At 33.4% G+C, this 23,001-nt stretch overlaps 2 protein-coding genes across 2 annotated transcripts; one reads left to right on the top strand and one right to left on the bottom strand.

The window, feature by feature from the left end:
- Positions 1-15: 15 nt before the first annotated feature.
- Positions 16-13,911, bottom strand: LOC105340288 (structural maintenance of chromosomes protein 1A). The gene is made up of 27 exons (XM_066081623.1): positions 13,667-13,911; positions 13,480-13,556; positions 11,899-12,045; positions 11,489-11,637; positions 10,887-11,055; positions 10,305-10,517; positions 10,004-10,089; positions 9,794-9,842; positions 9,275-9,391; positions 8,883-9,097; positions 8,419-8,632; positions 7,957-8,168; positions 7,465-7,627; positions 6,981-7,039; positions 6,697-6,892; positions 5,443-5,511; positions 5,106-5,239; positions 4,815-4,936; positions 4,607-4,692; positions 4,152-4,370; positions 3,561-3,761; positions 3,064-3,176; positions 2,685-2,853; positions 2,327-2,505; positions 1,706-1,775; positions 1,406-1,516; positions 16-810 (listed from the first exon to the last, which is right to left on the bottom strand). The coding sequence occupies exons 1-27, from the start codon at positions 13,776-13,778 to the stop codon at positions 712-714; spliced, it is 3,750 nt and encodes a 1,249-aa protein (XP_065937695.1). The 5' UTR covers positions 13,779-13,911; the 3' UTR covers positions 16-711.
- A 1,823-nt stretch (positions 13,912-15,734) lies between these two features.
- LOC117682035 (RIB43A-like with coiled-coils protein 2) lies at positions 15,735-18,592 on the top strand. The gene is made up of 6 exons (XM_034448755.2): positions 15,735-15,949; positions 16,329-16,410; positions 16,529-16,759; positions 17,081-17,313; positions 17,594-17,821; positions 18,132-18,592. The coding sequence occupies exons 1-6, from the start codon at positions 15,833-15,835 to the stop codon at positions 18,378-18,380; spliced, it is 1,140 nt and encodes a 379-aa protein (XP_034304646.1). The 5' UTR covers positions 15,735-15,832; the 3' UTR covers positions 18,381-18,592.
- Positions 18,593-23,001: the final 4,409 nt, after the last annotated feature.

Here is a 23,001-nt window from a genome sequence, read left to right as displayed (position 1 = left end):
TTGAAAAATTCTGAATACTTTGAGAAGTTTATTTGTTGGAAACAAAAGTTCTGTGATATTTTTGAATTACAAATGAGTTGTGTACACTGTATTTAAATATCATGTATAGATTTTATCTTAATTGTGAAAATTCATTGATGTTATGTACATAAACACATTTATGTAAATATAAATTATACAACAAAATGCATGATTTTTATCTTTCTGTTTTCACTTTTGAAAGTTTGTCATTTACCAGGTATCAAGTAATTTATACTTGCACAGTACAGAGTTTAGAGATTGAAAAAACACCACCTTTATATAAATGTATGTAATGTAAAGAAACAAATTAACAATTTTCACAGACATATTCTTTATCTGTTTAGTACATCATTTACTATATTATTACAACGACCAAGTCTAAAATGCAAAATACATACATGTATGTAAAAAAGAACCTAAATTTCAGATCAATACACATACATGTACACAAAAATGTAAATGAATGATTTTTAAAATTTGTAATCTACTATGTACAATAGAAGAAATCTATTAAAATGAAATTACACAGTTACAAATTTCATGAATATTTTTCTTTTTCACAAAAAATGACAACAGATTTAAGTTTAACACGACGAGGCGACCCATGTTGAAACATGATGTCATAATGTTAAAGTTGAGTTATCTCATAACAACAATGGCAGTATTACGTAGGTCTGGGGCACCTTGAGGTCACCGAGGGATTCCCTGGAAGCCATCATCCTCCTGATGGGAGTCTGGGTACTGTTTGAGGTCAAGGGTCAGCACATTACTGATGACACAGTCCCCTTGCTGTAAAGATATCAAAATAGTTGTGTTACATGTATTTCATGTCTTAAATAACAAGATATCTATGAGCCAATGCTCACTAGTGATACCCCTACTCTGATGGCTCGTGTGAATATACAAAATATGCAAGGTTGACATCCATTTTGTTCAAAAATGAATCCCAAATTATGGCATGCTTTAACAAAGAGGGTGTTAAAAGTTCAACCATCTTTGATTAATACTATAGTTGCTGAGAAATCTTTGATAAAAATTTGTTGAAAAATTTAAGCTAAAAATAAAGTTGTCATTAACAGGAAGTAAACGTCTGATTGATACAAAGATAAGTTCACCACATGGCATTCATAAACAAAGAGTGTGCTAAATTGCAAGCATCTACCATCAATAATTGTTGAGAAAAATGTGATAGAAATCTGTAATGGATAGACAGACACACAACAGTAAAACAGTATACCCCCTTCTCCTTTTAAGCGGGGGTATAAAATGGTTATTTTGGAAAAGGAGTAGACTGCTTGATTACATTTACATCCACATATAATCATTGATTAACATATTGTAGAGTTTTTAAATGATTATGCAATAATAGTAAACATTAAGTTACCTCAGGATAAATTCCAAGAAGAGCATCTGATTTGTTGTAGAACTCTTCCTTCAGAGAGATAACAATGCATTGAAATGAGGCCCTGGACTGCTCACAGATGTATGAAGCCACCTGAAACATATAATATGTACAAATTCCATTCACAAGTCATCAATCAATCTACATATTTTTTCTTTTACAAGTATAATATTTAGAATATAATCTTTATGTCTTTTTTAAATGATATTCAGTGAACTTTAAAACATTAACCTACACATGTGTACAATCAAACATTTGCCCGACTATAAATATGAATTATACCTTGCCAATATTTGTGTTATCAAGGGCAGCATCGATCTCATCTAGCACAAAGAATGGTGCTGGCTGGTAACTAAAAAACAAAAAGAAAATCTATAAATATGACAAACTGTCCTTTTTTTGTGACTTAAGATTTTATCAACACTGAAACTGAATTGAAGACTTATAAATTAAAAAAAACAACCCATATTAATTTAAATCTTCATATGCATGCTTTCAACTTCACCATTACAACAAGATAAGTAGCCGCAATAATGTAGCCCTCTCCAATTTTTTTCGGGAGAGGGCTAACATTACTGACTGTGCAGATATTTAGAAGGCTTATATGAAAATGATTTTGTATGTATGGGTCTTTGAAAAAAAATACATATTGTCTGTGGGAAAATTTATATCAATAACATGCACTTTTTGAAAGCAACAAAACATGACAACTGTGACGCCAGTTATGGGCCTCTTGCATTGTACTGTATGCAAATCATGAGCAATGCAATGGATATTCTAATACATGTGCATGTACGTTGAAATCCATGAATTTTTGTCTGTACAACTTTGCTTTCAAATTTAAGAAATGCTTCACAAACAATGAAAATATCCTTTGTTAACTTTTAGTCCTAAACTACCCACCTGTGAATGGCAAACAATAGAGCTAGGGCAGCCACTGTCTTCTCTCCACCTGACAAGTTGTCCATAGGTCGGAACCGCTTACCAGGTGCCACACAGTTATAGTTGACGCCATCTAAATAGGGTTCCTCAGGGTTTTCTGGTCCTAAAAATGCCTGGGCACTCTGATTTCTAGCAAGTGCCTGAAATTGAATTCAATGTTCAGATACTTGAGAGTTCAACTTATGTTGGCAATCTTCCAACTTGGAGACACATTATTGATATTTGTAGTACCTCAGTAGTATGAGATTTGTTTTTTGTTTTTTTTAAAATATAAAATAACATGAGATTTGTTTTTTTTTCTTTTTATAAAATAACAAACCTTGTAAATTTCATCAATCCGTGTCGAAACATGTTCAAAGCAATGCATGAATCTGTCGTATCTCTCTTTGCGGACTTTTTCATACACTTGTTTGGCTCTCTTGGCCCTTTTTCTGGCATTCTCAAATTCTTCTGATGTTTCCTGGAACCTCTCTCTGACACCATCCAACCTTGAATAGAAAATTTCTTTCTTTCACACCCTTGAGAGAAAAATAATGTCCTAACATGAATGTTAAACATTTTTATAATAATACAAGTTTCAATTTTCCATCTTATTTCTGTATCACTGTATGTCCCTGTGTGTGTTATAATAAATCTTTCAAACAAGATCAGTATTATTTTCCCTCATGCATTTCCATCTTCATTGAATGTAAACTCACTTTTCCATTGCCTTCATGTTGGGTGCATTAATTCGATTAAGATTGGAATTCATGTCGCTGAGTGCTTTTGTCATGATCTCTGTCTGTTTTTTGACATCTTCTGGAGTATCCAGCTACAAAATCCATTTAACATGTACATGTAAATCAAGAAACAAGTATAACATTAAAAAATAATTTAATAATTTCGACTGATATTTAAATATGTAGCATCAGATAGCAAAATAAATTGTATATCAACCATGGTACTGACACTTGTACAATACATTGTTCTTGGAAGCGTTGTAAAAACTTATTAAATTTTGCAATAACAAGTTTACTGTGTGCCAAAAGACCCTCCTATGTTATAACATATTTTGGGCCTTTAAGGAATTTAAATTGAAAAAAAGAAAATACTTGCAAACCAAAAACACAACTGAAACTCAAAAGAAATTTTTCTCTACTGTTTGCTATGGTTTTAACAAATGACCACATGGATCAGTATATTTGAATTTCCCAACCTCTTTGACGTCCTCGTCCAGGGAGCTGTAGTCGATCTGTATCTGAGCCTCCTTGGCGTAGATGGCCTTCTGTCCCTGGGAGCTCATGCTGTCGAGGGGCGTGTCGGCGGTAGACTGACTGTCAGGCTGACTGGATGGCTCATCCTCCCGACTAATGTCATCCATTGTACCCATCCTCATCGGCAGCCGGATGTCATCCATCTGTAAGGAGATGGCTGACAAGTGAGGACTTATTCTATATACTGTACATTGAGTCCATTTGTCACTACATGTATCTTTCAATTTTTGCCAAAAAAATGCACTGTCTCAGAATCCTTTTATTGCCATATACAGATATACAGTCATTTACATTGTGATTACTTACAAAACAGACAGGTTTATTGCAATCAATACACATGTATAAATATTTTCTTGAACTAAACAGGTACTTAAATTATTTTCAATAGTATTTCATATGAAAGGATCTGTGCTTCATGTATTATCAAAGTTTTTTCCACAGTAATCTAAAGCAACTTGAATAAAAGTCCACTTAGTAAAAACCCAAGACTATATTTCTAACATCTTCTTCAATAACCCCCTGCAGTGCCAGACCTTGCATGCTTTGAGCAGACTGTGTCGGTCGGCTCGCTTCTGCTCCAGCTTGGTCTCCACCATGGTGATCTGTTTCTGGGCGTTAGCCATCTCCTTCTGCTGGTTGTTCAGCCTCTTCTTGATCTCGCTGATCTCGGTCTCAAAGTCGTCCACCTGTGACTTCAGGGTTATCCTCTGCCGCTTGGCTTTCTCCTGTTGGTCCATGGCTTCCTCAATGATCTACCAGGGACGAAAAGGTCTCATCATTTTAAATCAAGGTCAGGAGAAAATGTTAGTTTAATTTATAAACCATCATGAACAAGCAAATCTCAGTGTTATCAATCAATCACAAGAAAAATAGCTTGCCGTTCTATTTTTTCTGTTTATTGAATTATGAACTCTATCTAATACTAACAAAGCATTCAAATAATCTTACAATCTTGTATCTTTAAAGTAAAGAGGACATATGTCCTAACCTTCATGTGCCTGGCTTCATCATTCTTCACTTTCTCCAATTCTTTTTCATCATTTTTGAATGCAGCTTCCCATTTCCTTACATTGGCTGAAATTGATTCATAAATAAAACTTTTCCAGCATTTATTGTGATATTTAAACAATCACATTCATCTGTTCTTCTTATTTCCTTTTATTCATATGCTATATAAAATTGACAAAAATCATTACCAATTGTATCTCGAGATCTCTCGAACTCGATCTGGTTCTGTAACCTGAACTTCTGGTTCTCAAACTCCAGTCTTTTCTTGGCCCTTTCCTGCTGTGACCGCAGCTCTCTCTCCTCAAATTGCCTGTTATAGATAAGAGGAAAATCAGAATTTACTACAAGTGGTAAAGTCTCAATAAGAACATTTTAAAGAAAATTTCAAAAAATTCATAAAACATATTTTACAAAAGAAAGCACACAAGTCCATCAATTTTGACAACAAGAGATGTTGTATGAATATACATAGCCCTTACCTGATGTTGCTGACCCCGAGCATCAGACAGAAGTCACGGAAGACCTCATCTTCCACCCTGTTCATCTTCTCCTTCAGGATCTTCATCTGCTGCCCTCGCTCCATCATCCTCTTCTCAATCTCCTGCATTCTGGGCTAAAAAAGTAAAAGTAAAACTTTACACATGCACACATCACCTACAAATTTGATTTAGTTAACTTCAAAGATCTTCTTTTTGTTGCTAACAAAGTTGATGCTTGCTAGATCAACTGTCCATCCCTTTTGGATTTTACTTTGAACTTAAAAATATTTACAGAACAAAAAAAAACAAATTCTACTAAGTGTAAACAATCACTCACATCATATTGCTCCAACATCTGGTTGTACATACTCAGATCCTTTTCATTCTGTGTCAGCTGCTTGTTCAACTACAAAACACAATGCTATTAAACAAACTTGATAAAACAAAACTCTACAACATTTAAACATACATGTTAACTCTACCGATTTACGCGGAAGTCTACCGCTTTTTAGTTCTGTCTCCCGCCTACCGCTTTTATTTTAAAATCTACCGCTTTTCTTCAAAATACGTTCCTTGTTTTGATAGATAGCCATTTTGGAAGCCATTGTGGTCAAAAATTCTAGTCGGGTTTGAAATTAGCGTGTGACTTTGAATCGGAGGCACACAAAGGCTTTTTTTAGACGCTTGGATGACAAGTTTTCAAGCATGTGTTTTACATTGAACGATGAAAGAAGCCACTTCCCTTGATTACATTAGTTACAAGACATGTCGATATTATCCTCGCAATGGAAAAAGAAGCTTTGCAATTCTACACGTGGCTTTAACGAGGATTGAATATATCTTTTAACTTGGCCATAACAGTAAACTTGACTTGCAATTTATTGAATGCTGCATTTGTAATAAATAAGCATGTAAACATCGTTTTGATATTGAAAAAGAACATATGAATTCCTACTAGTTCTTACTTCTCCTATATGATCAATTTTGGCAACTTAACCTATTTTTCTGAACAAAGGTTAAGTGCTCTGCACTCAAATATTTTTCCCTAAAAATAGCTTACCGGTAATCATTATAATGGTAAATGCATACGAACATTTTTATTGCTAGTGTTAATATTACTTAATTTCAAAAGTCTTTTATATTTTAGTTGATATCGTTAATTACTAATCAGAAACCCTTACTACATATGTAGTACATAATAATCTGTGCTTTGAAATATACGCGAAAAAGGCCGCGCGCGATGCTACCGCTTTTCGGTTTAAAATCTACCTATTTTTCATCACTGTAGGTTAACATGTATGATTTAAAGACACACAATCGTAAGAGACCTGATATATTTAACCACAAATGCTATCAAAAACATATACAGCTTTCAACTCAACCTACCATTACCAAACCCTAAAATTACAGTTTAACTTCCATATAAATCACTCCAATATCTAGTGATTTTAAAGACAAAACACTATTTTATTTTTGCAATTCATTCTCAACAACTTAAAACTTTCAAATACCTCAAAACTTTTTAGGGGCTTTGAGTTCATGATAACAAGATTTGACTGTAGAACTCTACATATGAGACTCGGTGACTCACCAGATTGTCACGGTCAGTGATGGAGTACTTGAGTCGAGTCTCGTAGCCCTTGATCTGGGACCTCATGGTGCTGAGTTCTGACTCCTTCCTCCTCTGCTTCACCGACTCCTTCAGCTCTTCAGACAATTTCTCCTTCTTGTTCTTCAACTGTCCTAACTGCTTCTCATCCCAACGCCTGGCCTTGGCCCTCAAATCACTGAAAATAGATTAACAAATTTATTTATTTTTCTCTGAGCTTGTGACATTTCAGTGTTTACGAGAGACAAGTGTCAAAAACACTGTACCTTGCACCACCAGAAATGACTCCCGACTTCTGGAAGAGAGTTCCATCCAGAGCCACAGACTACAACAAAACAAAGAGGTCAGGTTAATGGTTGAATAAAACTTTGTTGTTTGACATAGATGAACATGATCAGTGAAAGGTTTTATGAAACATGTTCAGTAAAATGTTTTAATGTATTTCAAGACAACAAAGATGGATATTTTTTTAGTATCTCTACTGGAAGGAACTGTTTGCAGTGCATGTTGATATCCATGGACAGTGAAACACAACAAAATATACATGAATTTTCCTCTTGCATATCAAATTACAAAGTCATAAGTCATAAAATGGATTATGTTCGTGAGTAATTGAGATTTCGGTTAGAAAGTAAAATTAACCCAAAGGAAAGGAAACAAAGAAAGAATCAAATGATGTCATTCATAAAAAATATCAGACACTTAATCACTTTATATGACAGCCTCCAAGTCATTCACAGATTTGCTGACCTTGTGTCTGTCATGTGTTCCAAAGGCCACATGCCTGGCATCCTCCACTGTGTCACACACCAAGGCATTCCCACAGGCAAACAGCAGGGCCTTCTTAATGGAGGGCGGGTCGTATCGGATAACGTCCACCACCAACTTCACGTTCTTGGGCTCCCGAATCTCTCTGTAATAAAGAGTAAATATCATCATCAAATAACTCAAGTTCTTACTTACATTTAATGTGTACATATATGTGTCTGCTTTTGCAACAAAAAATTCAAACTAATTACCAATTCCTGTACATGTAAATGTAGCTTCTGTAACTAAATTTAGAGACCATTTATTTTTTTGAAACTATGAACAAAATACAGTGTTAATTTTTTTTTCTGGTCATCAAATTCATATTTATCTTGAATAGTACTTATAGTTCTATGAATGTAAAAATACTAAATTCAATCATGTCTGTTTCTACTATCCTACTTATAGAGAACTGATTATATGGAGCCAACTTACCTTAATTTTTCATTAACAGGTTTTACATCCAGATAGTCCAGTGGTAAAAAGGTCTCCGGTTCAATTCTCTGATCCTTCATGTACTGAATGCAGTCTTTGGCTGCCTTTTCTGTATCACACACAATGGCGTCCATGTATTTTCCCAGCACTTTTGTGATGGCTATCTGGTATTTCTTGTGGCTTGGTTCACAAAGGTCAATCAGTCGTCCATGCTGAAAGGCAAACATTCAAATTTTTATCAAATATACATGTATCACTGTTTAAAAGTTCTCCTAGAATTTATTAAGAAAATAAACCTTGGTATTTTATTTAAATTTGGTTTGCAGCATCATACTATGTCCATTCTTTCACTAAAGAAGACTTCTTTTTTGTTTTAATGTAAACAGAAAATTCAAAAAATCAAATTTTTTATCTTCTACAGCCCCCCCCCCCCCCCCCCCCCCCCCCGAATAGGACACTGACCACTCCTGGGAAGAGGCGCCTGAGGTTCTCCAGTAACTCCTTCTTTTTGATGGCCCTTGACGACTCGTGCTTGTCCACCTTGGCTTCCCCAAGCTGTTCCATGATGGAGGCCAGCTCATCATTGATCTCGTTGACCCTGACGTTAGCCGTCTCAACCTGCTCAGACAACTCCATCTCAGACCTCTTCAGGTCTGCCACTGCTGTCTCACTGGTCCTGTCAATCAAAAACCTCAAATAAATGTCAATCATTTTCCAGGAAATTTCATAAGTTTAGAAGTTATCATTTATTAATGATACTATTGCGGTATATTTATCATAGACCTCAAGTCTACATGAATCAAATTAAACATTTATGTGAAAGAGTATTTAATGAAGAAACAAATAATCTTCCATTAATTTCTTTCATCACTAAGACATTTTAACAAGGAGCAAGTACTCTTCCATGTACTTCTTCCACCACTGACCTGACATAATCATCCAGCTTCTCCACTCTCTTCCTGTTCTCCTCCATCTCGTTCTCCTTTTGTTTGATTTTAGCGATCAGCTCATTCTTTTTTCGGTTCTCATTGTCAAAGCGGTCCTGGTCTGACTTCTGCTCTCTAGTGATGGAGTCCATTTCCTGCATGTAGCGGGCGGCATTCTTACCTGCCTCCTCTTTCAAGCGATGATATTCTTGAAGCTAGAATACACATGGAAAATTTACATGTACATGCATACTGATATTTGAATAACATAAAATGGCCACTTTTAATTACTTATCAGAATTTTACACCTTTTCCCTCTACATACAGGTCTCATCCCCATGGGACTGCTCTATATGGATCTATATATCTATTTATAGTAACACCCCACCCACCTGGTTCTCCTCTAGGTCCAAGTCCCGCCCCTGGGACTGAGACTCCTCCTCTATCTGGTTCTCAAACTCCTGCTGTTTCTTCTCTACCTCCTCCAGTTCCTTCTCCATTTCCTGGATCTGATCATCAATGAAAATTTTCCAATATCAGTAACTCTTGGTATTCATAACATGAGTATTTGGAACAAAAGAAAAAACTTTATTATAGACTTTTCAAATCTTATTGTACTTATAAGTTTCAAATTGCATAGTCTGAACAAACTAAATATTGCTGCCACTCTGAATAACTTTTACATCTTTTAAATTTTTCCATAAGTGTAAACAATATGTTTATTTTTTTAAAGAAAAGTTGTTCTCTACCTGAAATTTATCATATCAGAGTCACAATCATTTTAAATCTCTCTTTTTTTTATGGTCAATATTATGTTGAAGCATCTTTCATTTTAAAAATATATAAAGGTATATATGGTATGCATATTTCCAAAATATCAGGAGAACGCATAATCTAACTTTCCCACTTGCCTCTGTCTCATGATTTTCATGGCTCTTCTTGGCTTGCTTTAGAGATTTCCTGTTAAAACAAAGACAAACTTAGTTTTGTGTTCTTTCTACAGTTTCAAAACTTAATATTTGTCAAGTTCATGTACAAAGTACAAATTCATTTACAAATCAAAAGAAAATGTTTATTAGTTGCATACTCATCAGTGTACAAAAATACTTGATTCTACATACTTAGCTGCATCCAATTTCTTAATCATGTGGGAAGTCTTTTCTTTGGCCTTGATGTATAAAGGTCTCTTCTTATTCAGTTCCACTTCCTACAATCATTCAGTGTGTTGCATATACACAAATCTTATAAAAGGTGCAGAAGTCTTTTATGAAAATATTTCACTGTGAACCAGCTTCTGATTAAAATTCAGTTTGATCGAAAAACTGCCATTGGCTTAATCAAATGCATCTAAAACATACCCTAAACCAAATGAGAAACTAGATGTACATCAAGTGATAATGACTGAATTTGTTTTATACTAACCGACTCTTTGATGGACTGCTCCACTTTGGTCAGTTCCCGGGCCACTTTCCCTTGTTCCTTCTTCTTCTCTTTGATTTCCTCCTCGATTCTCTCTCGCCTTCTGTTCTCCTTCTCCAACATATTGGTCTTCTTCTGCAGTTCGTCAGCCAGCTCGTCAATCTCTGCTTCATTATGGTACAGCTTAAACAACTGTAACTCCAGCTGCTTCTCTGCCTAAAATACAGAAAGAACCACAAGCATATCAAATTTACTTTCATAATTTTGTACTGATTCAAAGAAACAATAGAGATAATATTTCTATAGCACACAATTGTCAATCATTTATATGGATTTATCATAAATGAAGTTGCATTTGTGTCTCATTTATACATTATGGTCATTAATCAGAAACAAAAAATACTAAAGTAAAGATGGCATCAAATTCAAACTTTGAGCTACATAGCATCCAAATACACTCAATATTACTCCAAAAACAAAGTTAAAGATGAACAAATTGTACATCCATACGTGTACATCCATACAAATCAAAATAAACAACAAGGTATACAGATAATTCTGATTAACTAGTCCCCTGATCCTTACGATCTGTTCCTTCAGCTTCTGATATCGTTCAGCCTCGTCCTTCTCCATCTTGGCTTCTTTCCTCTCCGCGGCGATGCCTTTCTTTTTGTGGTAGTTAAACTGAGTGTCCTCCTCTGCCTTGTTCATCTCTGCTTTTGCTTTGTCATACTCTTCTTTCAGTTCTCCAGACCTGATATGGACAAAGACAAAATTATACTTCTTATTTTTTAAAAATACTATCCTGTTAGCTTTATAACAGTGTAAGGATAACAGAATGAGTGTGGTTTGATTTTTATCAAAATTTGACCTTATTAGAGAATCAACTTTCATATGAAAATTGGAAGAAAAGTCTGATTAAAGCTGTATTTGGATAGACAAAACTTTAAGTCGCTCAAATGTCAAATAATAAATTATCTCTCTTTAGTAAATCAATTCCTGTTCTTTGATGAAAGTCATTTGATTGTCTTTTCACAAACTTGATCTTTAGTCTTTATACCTTTTTTTAACCCCCTCTCTTGCACTTTGTTACAATTAGCTTAGCAAATTTGCATGTACATGTATATAGTCCATTTTTCCTTTTGTTTTCTCTAACTTTTCCCTTTTATGTACTTTCAATTAAGTACCTGCTAATTTCTTCAAACATAACCATTCTTTCCTTGGCATTCTTCATGGCTATGCTTTCAACTGTGCCTTGAAATACCAGGAAGTTCTTAGACTTGACAAGGACCCCAATCTTCTCCAGTTCATTGGCGTAGTCTTGAGCAGACACAATCTGAAATTTTAAATCGTAAGGTCAATCAGCATTTAGTCTTATATATATCTTACAGGCAGACATGAAAACATTTTAATCATACCCAAATACAAAGTATTTTGTAAGAACTATTAATTTATTAACAACTTTAAATAATTAGCTCTGAAGGCATAAAAACATTGGTGTCTCTTCTACAAGATATGAAAGATTATTTCAAAAGAATTTCAATTTCATCAACATATTTTCATCCGAAAACAACATGGAACAAAATGTTTATCCTACCTTTCCATTAACTTTATGGTCAGAAGAGGAACCATGGATGACTCGTGTGAAGTGTGTCTCCTCACCATTCACAGAGTTTACATACACAGCATTCACAGAAGCTTTGTTGGCAGCAGGTTTCCCAACAGGAGCCCCATGAATCAAATCCTACAAGAACCCATCAAAGACGTGATATTTCATTACTTGAATGTTCAAATGTACCAAGTTCATGGTAAAGAAGTCCAAAATTCATCTCTTGTAACATTTGACACATTATTTCATGTAACTGTTTAAACATGCCATCAATAAATTTTATCAAGAGCTTAAAAAATTAAATAATTCTTTAGGAAGAGCCTTGTCAATCTGTTTGGGAGATATCATCAAATTTCTCTGAATACTCTAGAAGATTGCATTTCATGATAATGTTACTTGCTTATTTTTGTGATTTGTGTCATACATGAAAAGCATTTTCGCAACATATTCCTCTTCAAATGATAGAATAGATAGAATGTTCTATCGTTAAATGACAGATGTCCTACAGACCCGGTTTAATGATACCATGACCTGAGCGTAAATTGTATAGTAAGGAAGAGTATCAGTTACATCTATACTTAAAGTCTTTAATACAGTCGTTTGACCAGTTCCGAATAGGGTACATATTTGGAGGTGCTGTAAATGTTCCTGGGTGTTATTTTTAGATCTGATTTTTTGGCCGATAAACACCATATCCCTGCTGATATAAATGCAATATTACTGCATTTAATTTTTTTAAAATAAAATTTTATTCTAACAAACTACGTGGGAAGCCATTTTACCAGTTGTGAATAAGCCGATGGGTTCCGAATAACACATATGGAATGCAGATAAAAAAAAGTTTCGGCCTTAAAACTATTGATTGAACCTGTTGATTAACAAGTTTAATGCAAACATCTCAGTTATTGGTATTTTCTTAACAAGACAGTTTGATTTGCACGGAAATGACAGACAAAATCACCGTAACAATAATTTAGCCTGGTTTCTAACATCTTGTCGGAATACAGTCGCAGCCCCTCCACTTATCATTATTGTGGTACAATATGATTTATTTGAGACGGAGAAAGACATTTAATGAATTCCAGAAGTATTTGTTTTAATCAATCCCTTCATTAAATCCTAAAACAGAGGGAAACAAATTGGGTATTCGGAACTCGTAAAATGACGGCTCAATAAAATTCTGCATCCACTTGCGTTTTTATTTTATTTTTTATCCTGTTTGCTTTTGGGTATGTTAGAATACATACTAAACCTACATTTAAAAAAAGAAATCTTGTTACAAGTGAAAATTTAAGGCACCGACAGACGATTTTACGTGCATATTAGCGTTGCAATGACCTGGATTTATTACAAAGCGAAAGTAGGTCGAATAATCTAAGACCGATATCAAATACATGTATGACCGCAAAAAATGAAACTACAGCAGAATTCAAACAAGCAATAATACGTGTTTATATTAAAGGTATTGATTTTTTCCTCCATGTTTTATTTCATTAATTTTTTGCTATTTAACTTCTGAACTATTCGGAACTGGTCAAAATTCGGAACTGGTCAAACGACTGTACTTACACTCATTCTTTTGACTCTCAAGTTGGATGTTTTTTCGCCCAGGACAAAACTGATGGCATCCATCAAGTTAGATTTTCCTGAAAAAAGACCCCACCGAAAATGCATATAAAAATATTAGGTGACAGGGAAATCGAAATGATACACGCATAATCGATTTTAAAATTAAAGTATATGCTTTTCAACATACCAGATCCATTTGGCCCGATGATGGCAGTGAAGCGATCAAAGGGTCCGATTCTTTGTTGCCCAACATAGGACTTAAAGTTGTCCACTTCGATATACCTTAGATATCCAGGCATTGTTTAACTATTAGTAAACACTATCCAGTGAAAATAAATATGTATGCATTTACAATTACATTGAAATTGATCATTTGTTTTCCTTTTTCAATGTAAACATTTTAGCGCGCATAGATGGCGTCCTAATGTTTTTCCTTGTGAATGTCGATCCCGACAAAAATTTATATAATTTATTTGGTCAGAACATAGAATGTCCATCATTGTAACATTTCAAGCCTTCTGGCGTGTTGCTCCAGACAGGTTAATTAATCATTTAATTATTCTTGTCATTATTTTAGAAATTTACATTAGGGATGATTATTTTTCTTTTTCATTTTTACCGTTTTCGAAAACAACAATTTGTGATTTAAGTAGTTCGTCCACTTGGTTAAAATTCTGGCGGCAAACCTCAATAAAGCTAAAAATGCACTTATATGGATCAAGTTTATGACATCACAAATTCAGCATACAGAATTGAAATATAATCAATTCAAATAGTTACACTAAAAACATCACCTCACTAAATTAACCTTTGCTCTGATAATGAAAGGTGGGATGTCTCCTCTCTCTTATCAAAATAGTAATATTTTTTAATGTATACATTTATAATATCACAATTTTGTTTAAAATCTTAGTTAATTCTAATTACAATTAAAAAAAAAATAAAACCCCTTTCCCGTTTACAAAAATGAGGCTTTGCAAAGTAAAATTATTCAGTCATCGGCACATTTTCTATTTTTATCGGGCAACACAAACAAAATTAAATTTCTTACGGAGATTTAATCATTTATGACATAATCGGAAAATCTTACATTTTTTTATATGTCAAACGTTACAAGGACTACTTCGGACAATGTTTCAACGTTTTCATCCGGTACTTTCATGTCCCTTTTAATGCAAAATCCCCGTAGACTTTTTATTTTTAGCTGTAACCAGAAGGGGCGTTTTAAAGAAGAAATCTCATTCATAGCATTGAATGAAAAACGTTTGAATTACCTAGCTTGAGGTATTTAATTATGAATATTAAATTATTTCAGTAAAGGTGCTGCATAAATACCGGTATCTTAGAACAGTATATATATACGTAGGACTCCAAAGTGCGGCGGAACTCTGAAGTGCCAAACCCCGATGATCGATGTGACACGCCAAAGTTCGATGGTTTGCATGCAGTCACAAGAATGTGCTACTCTATCGTCTCTCCTATTATGAGCGAGACTTTTTTTTTCATTACTTGTCTTGCGCAAGGATGATTTGCATGATTTTTTTTTTGGGGGGGGGGGGTGGGTACAGCTCATCGGGCTTTTATATGACAACCAAACTTTGTCGTGCATGACCATCGGAGTTTAGAGTCTTACATACAGTAGTTTAAATCGTCCAGGGAAGTTGTAGCATAATGTCCGAGAGTACAATAATTAATGAAATTATGAAATGCTCGAAATCTCTAAAAGCGGACAAAAATATGTCCCCTTGATTTTTACCGACATCTTAAGACATTTTAATTTTAATCATTCAAAACGTTTTCAAAGTAAAACTACACTTCAATGTTTCAGTGGTTAAAATAATATTTCACTTTCTTTTTTTTTCAAGTTTTGCAAGTGATTTATTTGTAATTTTACTAATCTATTTACAATGTACAAGCACAAATACATTATAAAAAATAAATAAAGTAGGCAATAGGAAGGCAGTATTTTGTCCCAGTTCTCTTTAATCTTTGCTGCAAATCCAAGGTGGAACATTATTGACTGACCGCCTTTCTGCCTTTCAAGCATTTAATAAACAAATACGATCGGGATCGGCTTTTTTATTTTGAGGTCTGCAGAAAAAAATATATATTTCAGAAAAAAATAAGTTTGTTATGTATATGTTACTTTTTTAAAATTGAAAAAATCTGAAAATGGATTAGGCTCATTCTTGGCCAAAAATATATTTTTTGTATAGATTTAGATGTCATTGAAGACATGTTAGGAACGCAACATATCAACTTCCGGTTGACAACGGCGTAAACTTGACAACGCTTGTGGAGAGAGAGTGACACAGAAACATCTTGGAATTGTTGTTGTTCTCAAAGAAAGAAGATGTACAAATTAGATTTACCTGTAGATTATAAAGAAGCCGCGGCTATTGAGCGCCGCCGGCGGATGGAGGAGGAGAGAAAATCGAGAATTTTCAATGCAAAATGTAGAACAATCGGGGTAAGAGTTTCTCTTAGATTGTCTTTTCCAAATTCACACATTAGAAGTCATATTTTCCCACTTCACCCTTCAAACGTTTTACCATTTCAAATTCATGTTTAGCATTAGATATACGGTTTGCAGCTATGATATTTATATGTTTTTTTTGGGAGTCTAATTGGGTTTACCAAAAGGATGGCGGGGATAAAATTTCAAATGTGTGTAGTATAGTCTTTTGTTGTCATTATTGTTACAAGTTTTATCTATAACATATGCTTTCTTACTTCTATAATAGTATTATACGTATGATAATTCTAATGTTTCATAATACAGTAAATAAATATGAATTATATATGTCATTTAAATGAAATAATTATATATATGCTTTTGATAAATTCAGGTTGACATGCAAGCTATAGGACAGCAGGTCACAGACAAGAAGCAGCAAGAAGATTATGAAAGGAAAAGGGAATTAGCATTTGGTATGTATAGATAGGCTTCTTCGAATATAATCAATGTTTAAACAAATCTATATGAATTGCTTTACATGATATTGATAATAATGAAATAAACGTATATGAAACATTTTTCTTTATTTAGCAAATGATGCTGTCAGAAATGATAAAATATCACAGCTGATAGAAAAACGTCAAGAAGCAGATATGAGAGAATTAAACAGAGCAATGAATGAATTCCGTATGATGCACCAACAGCCAGATAGTCGAAGGGAATTTGATTTGTACGACCCTGATTACCTCAAAAAAGACAAACCAGCCAGGGTCAGTGATGACGATCCAAGATGTGGAGTGTCAAGTTTACAGAAATTTGAAGGTATTCATTTTATTCATGTATGTTGTACTATTTATAAACAAAGCTTAAACAAATTTTCAAATAGATTATGGATAAAACTTAATTAGTTTAGAAGTAAAGAAAAAATAAAATAAACACATAATAAGATATTTGAGTTTTTTTGGTTAATAAATATGCATAGATAAATATTTAGTTGAAAGAAATCTTTTATTTATCATGATAATGGTGAAAATGCATTTACAGTAGATATATCTCCACAAAAATGTTTATAGAAGTGGAAAGAATTATATATGCACATAAGTTAGTAATAAGATCATTTAACAATCAAATATCAAATCGCAGGTGAAGACCTCAACAGCAAGGCCAGAAGGAAGTACCAACAGGAACAGCTGAGAGAGTGGTCCACGGAGCAGAAGGAGGAGAGAGACCAGGCCGAGAGGAACCAGAAAACGGCCGACCGGCTGTACGAGCTAAAGATGAAGGAACTAGATCAAAGGGCCATGGAACTAGCCAATGCTGAGGAGGACTGCAGGAGGGCAATCAACATGGCCACAAAAGATTACAACAATGCCCTGGTATGAACAACTTTAGATATAGAAGTTTTAAAAGATTTTCTGGGTACTTCTAAAGAACCACCTAAAACCATATACCAATTTAAATGTAGAGTACCTAGTAAATAATACTCCAAAAGTAACTGCACTAATTTATAGGATGTCACTGTTTTGGAAATAATGTAATCAATTGGATGTGAAAACATTTATGATTGAGTCTGAAACAAGAGAATTTTATTTTCAAAAAAACAGATGTTTAAATATTTATGGAAATAAAATTCAAATCCTATTGTGTGTTTTTCAGGCTAGAGAGAGAGATGAGAGGGAGCGATTAAAGAAACAACAGGAGCTGGATGATAACATGACAGAGATTGCCAATCACGTGTTTGGAGATGTCCTGACAGAGAACCCCGCCGTGGCTCAGAGTGCTTTTGGACCTCACAGGGTCATTCCAGACCGCTGGAAGGGCATGACCCCTGCCCAGATCGAAGATGTCAGACGGCAGCAGGAACTTCAGAGACAAGAAAAAGAGGTCAGAAATCTATTTAATTTTGTCATAGTTTTTCAAATTTGACACTCTTGTACAAGTTTTATTGACCAGAGATATCAAACATGTCCCAATGTTTTTAACCTGCCCCTCTCCTCATTCTAAATCTGTGTACAAAGTTTTGCAACTGAATTAAAAGAAATTGGTACGATACTAAGGAAATGCATAGAAAATATAAATTTTATTCATACACATTCATTTTATTGAAATGTTGAATGTAGAAATACCATTTGATTGGCTCTGCATATTATGTAAATTTGCACCACCAATAACCTCTAATATTTTATTGCTTCAGAGGGCAGACCAGGAGGAGAAACTAAGGCAAGCAGAATGGGAACGTCAGCAGAACGCGAACGCCAGGGCCGGGCTGCTTCTGGAGCGTGAGATGGAGCGTAAACGTCGTGAGCTGGAGAGACAACAAGCCGAAGAAAACCGTCGCCTGGCCAAGGAACAGAAAGGACACTTAGAATTCCTGGACAAAGAAGTCTATACAAATCCCCCCACTGCATCTTACTTTATGCAATTCAACACCAGCACTCGATAAAAGTGTGACTTTATTATGGAATGGGGAAATGGGTGGGGCCTTGTTTTATTTAAATTTTTTTTTTATGGAATCCAGTTGTTGAGAATATGAAGCATATATATTGGAGTTTGTTATGAGAGAGAATGTTTTATGTACCCTATCATGAGTTTAGTTGAATTTATTTACAGTTTTAACCTGTGAAATGTTATTTCCTGATGTAAAATCAAACAAATTTGTGTATTTTTAAAAAATATTCTTCTTTGATAAAATGTTTTTTTAATATGTAAAGTAATATGGTTAAGAAAAATCCCTGAAATATTATTTTAAATATATAAAAATATTGTCATTTCATGTAGTATACATGTACAAGAACGGACCCCTAGTGTGGAGTAGTCATGAATCGTTAGAAAACATGATTTGATTTTGTAAAAAATGGGCTTTAAAGTTGAACCCATTTAAACTTACTGTATTGTTTGTCAAAGCTTCATATGTGAGAGACCATACAGTTGTATTCTTCACATGATTTCATTGGATATGTTTATCATTTCACCTGAGAATAATTTTTCTACAGATAAAGTGCTGTATACTGTATAATATTTAGATTTTCCTTCATATCTCAGATGGTACAATTTGTAGATAGGAAATCCTCACATATGTCTAGAGATGTAGGCAGACACATGCGTTTGCGTCAAGCTTCTGTGTTTTTAAAGCTTGTGAATGTTTATATGTCATGAAAAGAAAATTTCTGTGATACACTTACATGTACAGAACAAATAAATAAACTTGTAAACCTCTCAAATCTGTCATTTTATTTTGCTTGATATATAATTAATTTGCAATATACATGCATTTCTCAATGAGGAGAAGGATGAAAACTAAATTTTGTTATTTGGTAAAGTGTTTCTAAATTTTTAAGATGATGAATTTACATTTTACATTTAATTACAATAAATTACAATTTTACAATAAATTCAGACGCAGTGAAATATAGTTATATATATTAAAAATTTTGAAGTATGAAAAGAAATTCTACATTTCGCTTATAAATAATTAATAAAAATAAAGAATTCTTATATCATTTACGCAATATTTAGCATAGATTTTTTAATCCTAAAGTTCACATCTGTTTTTTTAATGAAATGCTGTGCGGGTTATTTTCCCTTGACAGTTTTGACTAGTTCACGCAATCCTAACAGTAAGATGACCGACTTACTGAAATCATGCAGGAATAAATCAGCAATTTTTAAAATAATGTACAAACCTCTTTATAAAATCTTTATAAATTGTGTTTTATATGCATACTACTATTTGAAATGCTCGACTTTTCTGTTAGAATTATGTCAATACTTATTCTCTATTAGAAATGTCAATACATAGTTATTGCCCTTTAAAGCATTCTGTTTCAGTGTTTTTAGCTCTATACAATGCATATCTATACATACCTGTATTTGGATCATTTTCAGCATAATAATATTATATTATCAGTGTTAGTAAAGTAGAAGATAAATATATAATTTGAGTTGTTTCCCATTCTCGACATGCTTTACAGCCAGCCCATCTTTGCTGAGAGAGAGAGAGAGAGAGAGAGAGAGAGAGAGAGAGAGAGAGAGAGTGTGTGTGTGTGTGTGTGTGTGTAAGTCCGGAAACAAAATATATAGGCAGGGAAAAAGTCTCTATTTCTATACATAAAACATAAAGATTCTTGGTAGTTACTCCCAAAACTAAGTGGGCATTCCATCGAACCTTGCCCTATCCCCTGTTACTACATGTATGTGCACGTGTCTATGTATCAATTATGCATGTCAATTTCTCTTACTTTATCTGAAATATTAATGGACTTTTACAATGTTTTTGTTTTGTTTCTTTGTTTATGATACTTGACACAGAAATTTAGAAGACCAAAATACGAATTTATATGTACAAATATTGCGATAAAGCTGTTGTATCGTAATTGGTAATGTATATCTACATGTCAAGTATCATAAGGTCATTACATTTATATATATGTAGTATCTTTATATTGAAATGCCAAATAAACAATTCGATGTTGTAGAAATAATAGGCCTTAAAATTTTCATAGATTTTCTTTCAAATTGTATTAAGGAGGCTGGGGGGTCCAAAAAAATTGTCTCCAAATTTCACAAAATTTGCAGAAATGTCTCATATACTCTTAATTTACATTTTAATGTGAAAGACCACATCACAATCATCGTTAATTTTATCATTTATTGCATCTAAAACAATTGTACATTATGTAAAAAGAAAAATATGAAAAATATATGAAAATTATTTAAGGCCAAAAAAAGATACCAATAACATCACTAAAAATAAACACAATAACAAAAACTTAACATTATTTGTTATAAATAAAAATTTTACAATTTTACCAAAAAATATATTTGACACACAAATGCAAATATGTAAAAAAAAAAAGTAGCCACAAAATTATTTCCAAATTTTAACATGATAATAATCATTACATATGTAATAAAGATTGAGCATTAAAAAAGATTTTTGATGGTGAAATAAAAAAAAAATAAAAAGAAAGAAAATATTTGAACAAAATATTTGGAGTTTTACAAGTTACCTCCCTTTGAATAGTAAAAAGGTACTGAAAAACAGCTAAAATGATTTTTTGGCATCTTGTATCCCTTGGTTACCATCAATTGACTCTTTAAATAATGCTTCAGTACCATCATATCCATTTTTTTCAAAAACAATTTCAGTACGATGTAAGAGTTATAGAACATTAAAGTGAAAATCTTTTTTGTGTAGAGATAAAAACGCTTTAATATGGCAGCCACCCCCCAGCCTCGTTAAACGGATAACTTTTTTCCCTTCAGACGAAATAGTGAAATCTATAAGCTATTAACATTAAGATACAACATAGTTTTAACTATATTAACGGTAAAAATAGAAAATAAATGAAAAAATAAATCAGATCTACGACTTTTCATTACTTGGTCACAGAGATATAAATGGTTGTAACTGACACTTACGACTTCATTGAAGTTTGGTTTAAATGAGAAAATTATGCTGTTATGTATCACATACAACCTTTCGGATTTCTTTATAAAAAAAATTTAAGTTTTTATTTTTTCTGTTCACACATGTATCCATTACGGTTTACTTTAGATTCACAGCATTTTAACGAAATTCAGCTATAATGCCTCTGTAGTCATGATACCTTTTTCTTCTCGTGTCATTTTTTCAGAGGCATGACAATATTTTTTTTTCCATGCAACAAGCATGTTTCCTTAAATTGTTTAACTCATGCATCTGTGTTATCGATAGGTGCTTTTCTAGATGCTTTTTGCTTCTTTTCCTGATATAGTGAGACTGAATTCTAGGGAAGGATTCAATATGCTTTCTAAACAAATTTATGTCTTCCTCTGAGATTCTATGACTTACAGATTTTTTTTTCCCTTTTTGTTCACGCACCGCACTCAATCACTTTTGCTCAATTAACGTATATGACACCTTCCCCCTTATATTGAGGTTGTCCAAGATTAATGCTTTGCAAACCCTTTGTCTTTCATCATTATTTTCAAGAAATATTGATAGGTGTATTTCCTTCTGGATTCTCTTACTGTTGTGCATTTAGCCTTTGTTTGTTTCTTTTTTTTTACATATTGCCTGAATAAATTTTTGGCATACCATAGCATAAACTCAAACACTGTCTAAATTTTTTCTGCTGGTCATCTTCATTTATAACTTTTATAAAGCAATTGAATCTGCATTTCGTTTCGAGTATACGCTTCGTCATCATTTAACATTCTCACCTAGCAGGAAGTATAAATTCATCCCCTGCGTCTCTCTCTTATGAGTTTTGATCCTCTGTTAAATATTGTCAACATGTTCTTCATCCTCACAGCTTTTTCAACTATTTTGAAATGATCTAAATGATCAACTTGATGAAACCTACTGTTTTTTTTTTTTTATTGCTGTCGGTCATTTTGTTCATCGTTCTTCAGATCTGATTCATTTTCTGCTGTTTGTCTTCTGTCATTTGTAAAATTGCACTTTGTATTTTCTTGTCTTTCATTGTTATGCGATTCTTTAATTAATTTTGCAAGGATGTTGAGTGGAATGTCTTCGTAATTTTTTTCTTCAATTGTTTGAGTGACTTTACCTAATCGTCAGATTCAATTTCTTTCTTTGATCGGATGTTCACGCGTACATTTTTGTTTAAAACTATTTCAATGTGTTTCAAAAGATACATCCGGTTGATGTCAGGTGGCAAACCATAATCTTTGATCGTCTTCTTGTAGTAATAGTAATTCTTTCTTGACAGAAGTTAAAATTTCTTTCCTCGAGAAGCAAAATTCATAAGCCTTTTCTGAAATGCATGTACATGTATTCGAAATATGAAAGGTCGTTAGTATAATTTTTATTCAATGTAGGGTTTGTTTTTGTGCTGAAATTGAATAAATTTATAATACTAGTAACTCTCGTTTATACCTATAGCTATATGCGCTATCTCGAAGTCTGCTATGAAAAAAAAACACAAGTTCATTGAACAATATTCAATATTATGTTTTATATATATGTTTAATAAGGAAAACCATACAGCCGATCAAATGTATACGTGAAGTATGTAAAATGGATGTGTTTTTCATCGAATATTGATTTTATTGGTTTT

Source organism: Magallana gigas, chromosome 4 (assembly GCF_963853765.1).
Source record: "Magallana gigas chromosome 4, xbMagGiga1.1, whole genome shotgun sequence".
Lineage (NCBI taxonomy): Eukaryota > Metazoa > Mollusca > Bivalvia > Ostreida > Ostreidae > Magallana > Magallana gigas.
This window is presented reverse-complemented; position numbering and strand designations above follow the sequence as displayed.